The following is a 5,007-nucleotide window of genomic DNA, read 5'->3' on the forward strand; positions in this document are numbered from 1 at the left end:
GGCCGCCGCCTTGGAAAGCCCGAGATCTACGCGAGGTTAACCTGCGCCGTTTCCGTAGATATCGCCGCTATTCTGCAACTCCGTTTACGCCAACGCGGGTTAAAACGCCCGGCGGTGGCGGCCCCGTTACGGAAATGACGCAAGGGAGGCCTCTTCCCCTTTCGCTCAGAGAGCCAGCCCTTTTCGCCCGCGTTATCTAGGTCTGGGCCGGTTCCTGCTAGCGGCGGCGAGAGGAGCTGGGCTCGCCTCGGAGAGCGGGATCCCCGGCTTGAGCCCTCTCGGGGAGGGCGGGAGGGAACGAAACCGCTAGGCCTCTCCTCCCTCAGCTGAGGTAAATGTGAGACCGCGCTTCTCTCCCCCCCCCTTCTCTTTTCCCACTCCGACCATGTTTACTCGGAAGTAAGCCCCGCCGCGGTCAACGGCGCTTACTCTCAAGAAAGGGCGCATCAAATTTCCCCTTCGTCCCCTCACAAGCCTCCCTGGCGCTCCATCCCTGCGGACAGGCGGACCTTTCCTCCTCCTCCTCCTCCTCCGAGGGGCGGGGCTGAGTACCCACTCACCTGGGGGGTTTTCTTTGCGCCCCCCCCCCCCCCCCCCAAAAAAAATTCGGTCGCTTTCCAAAATTCCGGAAAATAAACTGGGGCTTCCTCATCGTCTTTGAACATTCCCTGGGGGAAAAATAATAATTTGGGGGCTCCTTAGTTGTCCTGAGAGTCCCTGGAGAATAAATTGGAGGATCCCTAGCCATGTTTCAAATTCCCCTGGAAAATATATATATTTTCTGAGACTGGGGGGGCTTCATAATCACCTGTGAAAATTCCTTGGGGTACAATTTTGGGGGGAGCTCCCCAATCATCCTTGACAATTACTGGGGAATAATATCTGGGCTCCTTCAGTCTTTACAAATTCCTTGGAAAATAGTCGGGGGGCTCCATAACTGTCTGTGAAAATCCCCTGGAAAATAATTCGGAGGGGGCTCCCTAATCATCTGTGAAAATTACTGGAAAATAATATGCGGGCTCCTTAAATCTTTAAAAATCCCCTGGAAAATAGTGTGTGGGGGGCTCCCTAATCAGCTTTTAAAATTCCCTGGAAAATAATTTGGGGGATCCATAACGGTCTGTGAAAAATCCCTGGGGTATAAAAAATTTTTTTTTGGGGGGGGGGGTTCCGTTTTTGTCTTTGAAAATTACTGGGAAATAATATGTGGATGCCCTAAGACTTTAAAAATTCCCTGGAAAATAATTTGGGGGGCTGTTTACTAACCTTTGGAGTGAGGGGGAAAATAATCCTTGAGCGGAGCTCCGCAGGCTGGGGTAAAAATATGGCAACGTAATTGTCTTTGAAAATTACTGGGAATAATATGTGGATGCCTTAAGACTTTAAAAATCCCCTGGAAAATAATTTGGGGGGCTGTTTGGTAACCTTTGGTGTCTCTGGTGGGGGAAATAATCCTTGAGGGGGGCTCCGCAGGCTGGGGTAAAAATATGGCAGTACAAAATAGGGGTCAGCAACTGACCAAAGTGGACCCCCCTCCCTATCTGCTTTGAATCTCTTGCAAGAGACAGTCCTGATCAATTTCTTTTCTCTTTGCTCCCAGCCATCTTTGGCGTTTCTCTGGAGGAAAAAAACCCTGGAGTTTCCTAGTGATGTTTTCGAGATTCTCTGAAGATTCTTTGAAAAATAATTTTGAGGGTCCCTGATTACCTTTGGCCTCCAGAACCGTGTCCGAGAAACTGGGGCCTCTTTCCATAGCCAGGACTTGTCTGGGTTTACCTCCCCCTCAATGCCCATCTTTGGCCAGGGCGAAGACACCCTTTAGACCACATAGATAATACACATCCCGCAGCCTTAGCGTTGGCTTCAGAACGGCAGTCATGTGGCACAAGTCGGTGTGCGTGGCCTTGGTGGCCCTGGCAACCGGCTATGTCTTCTTGCTGGACCCTGATCTGCCGGACTCGGTGCTGGAATACGTCTCGGCCTCCTTCCTGTACCAGCTGCCCGTGTCCCCGGAAAGCAGCATGGCAGCTGCCTGGGACTCGCTCATCATCCAACCGGCCAAGCAGTGGAGCAGAGTTGCTGTTGGGTGAGTGAATGCGGGACTTACATTCTGTAATTACACTGATAATTGGCTGTTGGCTAATACTGAAATGGCCACTCTTGCTGTGGAGCAGTGGGTTGTGGTTTCTCTCCCTTGGGGGAGCCCTTTCCATGCCTGCTTATGTAGCAAGGAGCCCTGGCATGTTGGCCGTCCGATCCTGCTGTGTGCTGCTGGGCGTCATGGTTGCCCAGCCAGACTGTGCTCTAGAACAGTGGTTCTCAACTGGCATACCATTCATGGGACACAGAAGTATTCTAGCCGGGATGCAGGGTTTTCATAACAGTTACTAACCAATTCACTCTCGATCCCTGTGGGCACCTGCAAGTGTGACGTGCCATCTTCTGCCAACCCTGCCTGCCATGGATTATCTATTTGTGACCTTTCGATGTGCTCGTAGTAATATCAGAAAGCCCGTAAGCATAGATATGTCCTTCCTGGAAATAGTTGTCTTTTTGTTTCTATCGTGATGGGACCTAAGTTCTTTGACAGAGTGATGGGTGGGTAATAAGATACTGTAGCACAAATGCACGGGGCACAGATTTGTGCTACAATACCAAAGGCTGAGAACCACTGCTCTAGAACACGATATTCCCATGTCTGCACGTTGCAGGGAAGGTCAAGGCACATCTTTGAGGGAAGTTCATCCACCCCTATTGATTTTCTCATTGAGGAACTGTAGACTTTCCAGGAAGGTAGTTTGAAAACCCGGTTCTGCAGAGAGAGAGAGTTCTCTTCCTACTTGAATGGTGGTACTTATAAGCAGGAGTCTGCAGAGGCAGCACAGAAATACTCTAAATAAATAAGTTAGGGGGCCAAAAGATGAGATCCAGGAAATCCTGTGTTCTGCCACTTGACTCAGTCAAGCGTAGAACTTTCCTTCAGTGCAAGGAGCCGAGTCAAGTTGGTTGGATAGAAACCTGGTATCTTGGAATGCTAGACATGAGGCCTGGCTTCCTCATGTGATTGGCTTATAGCATGGTTGATCATGGAGGGAAAAGGAAGACCAAAAGTGTACTCTTCCTTGATGCATCGAGCAGTGTGGTTTCTGTTCCTTTCCAACAGAACCAGACGGACCATCAAGTTGCTTTCATAAACGTTACAGCATATTCTTAAGTCTGTAATATGACTGCACTCCAAAAAGTGGAGGAGGCCCATGGGAAAATAGGGTTGCCCTCAGGCCAGGTGATCTGTCAGGTGTCTCTTCAATAGAGGCTTCATGGGGTGTTAGTTACTGGGTGATGTTAATCAGTGCCATACCATGAACAAACTTCAACTGCCCATTTCCATACATTACACCAGTATTCAGGGGACAGGGATTTTTTTTTCCTGCAAACCAGTTGGCAATGCTGAATGTGTGTTCTTGATCAACTCTGAATTCTATTTAAATATGCAAAACAAAAAAAGGTGCGGAGGGGGGACTGTTCTCAGAACTGCTTGAGGAAAAAACGTTTCTAGGTCACAGGGTGTGTGTGATGTTCTTGTAACTAGGATGATCCAGCTTTTCTTGTATTGCATGATACTTAAGAGTTGGATATTTTATAAATATAGCCATCACCTGCTTCAGCTTGCCCCATCTTATGGTGGAGCTGATACAGTTAGGGCAGAAGAGGACAGTAGGTTGGGTGGAGTCAAGAGGGTTATCTCTACTCTTTGGGTATCCTGCATGTATACAGGTGTGGAAAAGCTCTTAAGTCCCTCAAATATGAAAAATCCAACCTTTGATAGATCAATGCCATACATAATTCCTTGCCATTTTCTTAACATAAAAGTTTTTATTTTATAACAGATAAACACACGCAAACAAACACATACATACAGAATTGTGGGTCCCATTTCCATCTTTGTTATATCTATTATAGTACCTCATACATTATCTAAGTATTATCCATTTCTTCCACCATGTATGTAAGTATTTTGCATTTTATTTGGCAGTGTAATTCCTTGCCATTTTCCATTGAATTCTATGCCGTGCTTGTACCCACTAAGATCGCAAGAAACGCTTTATTGAAATTTTGCCTAGTATAGGGAGGGGCCGTGGCTCAGTGGTAGAGCATCTCCCTGGCATGCAGAGGGTCCCAGGTTCAATCCCTGGCTGATCAGTTAAAAAAAGATCTTGCGGTATCTTGCATGTAAACTCCCGGATCTTCCGGGAGGTGGTGGTTAAGGTGTATTTTCGAGGGGGCAGTATGTCAGCTAGCTGCCATTGTCATTCCGGTTCCTGTGTAGTTCCCTTCAGCCCTCCCCCTCCTTCTTTTCTCTTTCAGTATGTTATGTTATGTAGTCGGCTGAACTTGCCAAGGTCGTGCAGCTGGGTGTAGGGGGAGAGCTTTGCCTAGAATGTTTTGGGTATCTTGCATGTGAACTGAACCTGTGTTGACATTTCAGAACGGTTGCGTTCCCATGCATTGGGCGCGAACTGTATGGTCTATTCCCGCCAGCGGGAATTGGACCCATTGGTCCTTCCCTGGTTCAAATGTCTTTATTATGCCTTCCCTGGTTACCTGTAGTTATTCCTAACAATGTCCTGTTCTGGTTACACCAACGCTTTGAAATAAACCTTACTTGCTTTGCAACGTGGAGTTGTTTTTTATGCTTGGGACCCAACACTGAGACCCTGGAGAGCTGCTGCTGCCAGTCTGAGAAGACCATGCTGACCCTGAAGGACCAAGGGAGCCTCAGGTGTTCATGTACACCTTGGGAGTTTGGTCAGTTTGCACCTCCTTTCTGCTTTCCCTTCTGCAGGGTCAATGCCTGCGTCGATGTGATCCTTTCGGGTGTGAAGTTGTTTCAGGCCCTCGGTCTAGATTCCGGAGACGGACGAGACCACTCGGTCTTGCATTCCATGGCGGATCTGAAAGAAGCCTTCGCCCACTACATGGGGAAGGGCGCTGCTGCGGAGCGGTTTT

At 48.3% G+C, this 5,007-nt stretch overlaps 1 protein-coding gene across 1 annotated transcript in view; it reads left to right on the top strand.

The window, feature by feature from the left end:
- Positions 1–296: 296 nt before the first annotated feature.
- Positions 297–5,007, top strand: part of ADPGK (ADP-dependent glucokinase) — a 19,511-nt gene continuing 14,800 nt past the window's right edge. Inside the window, exons 1-3 of the mRNA XM_015418967.1 lie at positions 297–331; positions 1,601–2,086; positions 4,844–4,991. Coding sequence (XP_015274453.1) covers positions 1,878–2,086; positions 4,844–4,991 — 357 coding nt within the window. The 5' untranslated portion in view covers positions 297–331; positions 1,601–1,877. The remainder of the gene's footprint in view (positions 332–1,600; positions 2,087–4,843; positions 4,992–5,007) is intronic.

This window comes from Gekko japonicus, unplaced genomic scaffold (assembly GCF_001447785.1).
Source record: "Gekko japonicus isolate JY-2015 unplaced genomic scaffold, Gekko_japonicus_V1.1 scaffold2933, whole genome shotgun sequence".
NCBI lineage: Eukaryota > Metazoa > Chordata > Lepidosauria > Squamata > Gekkonidae > Gekko > Gekko japonicus.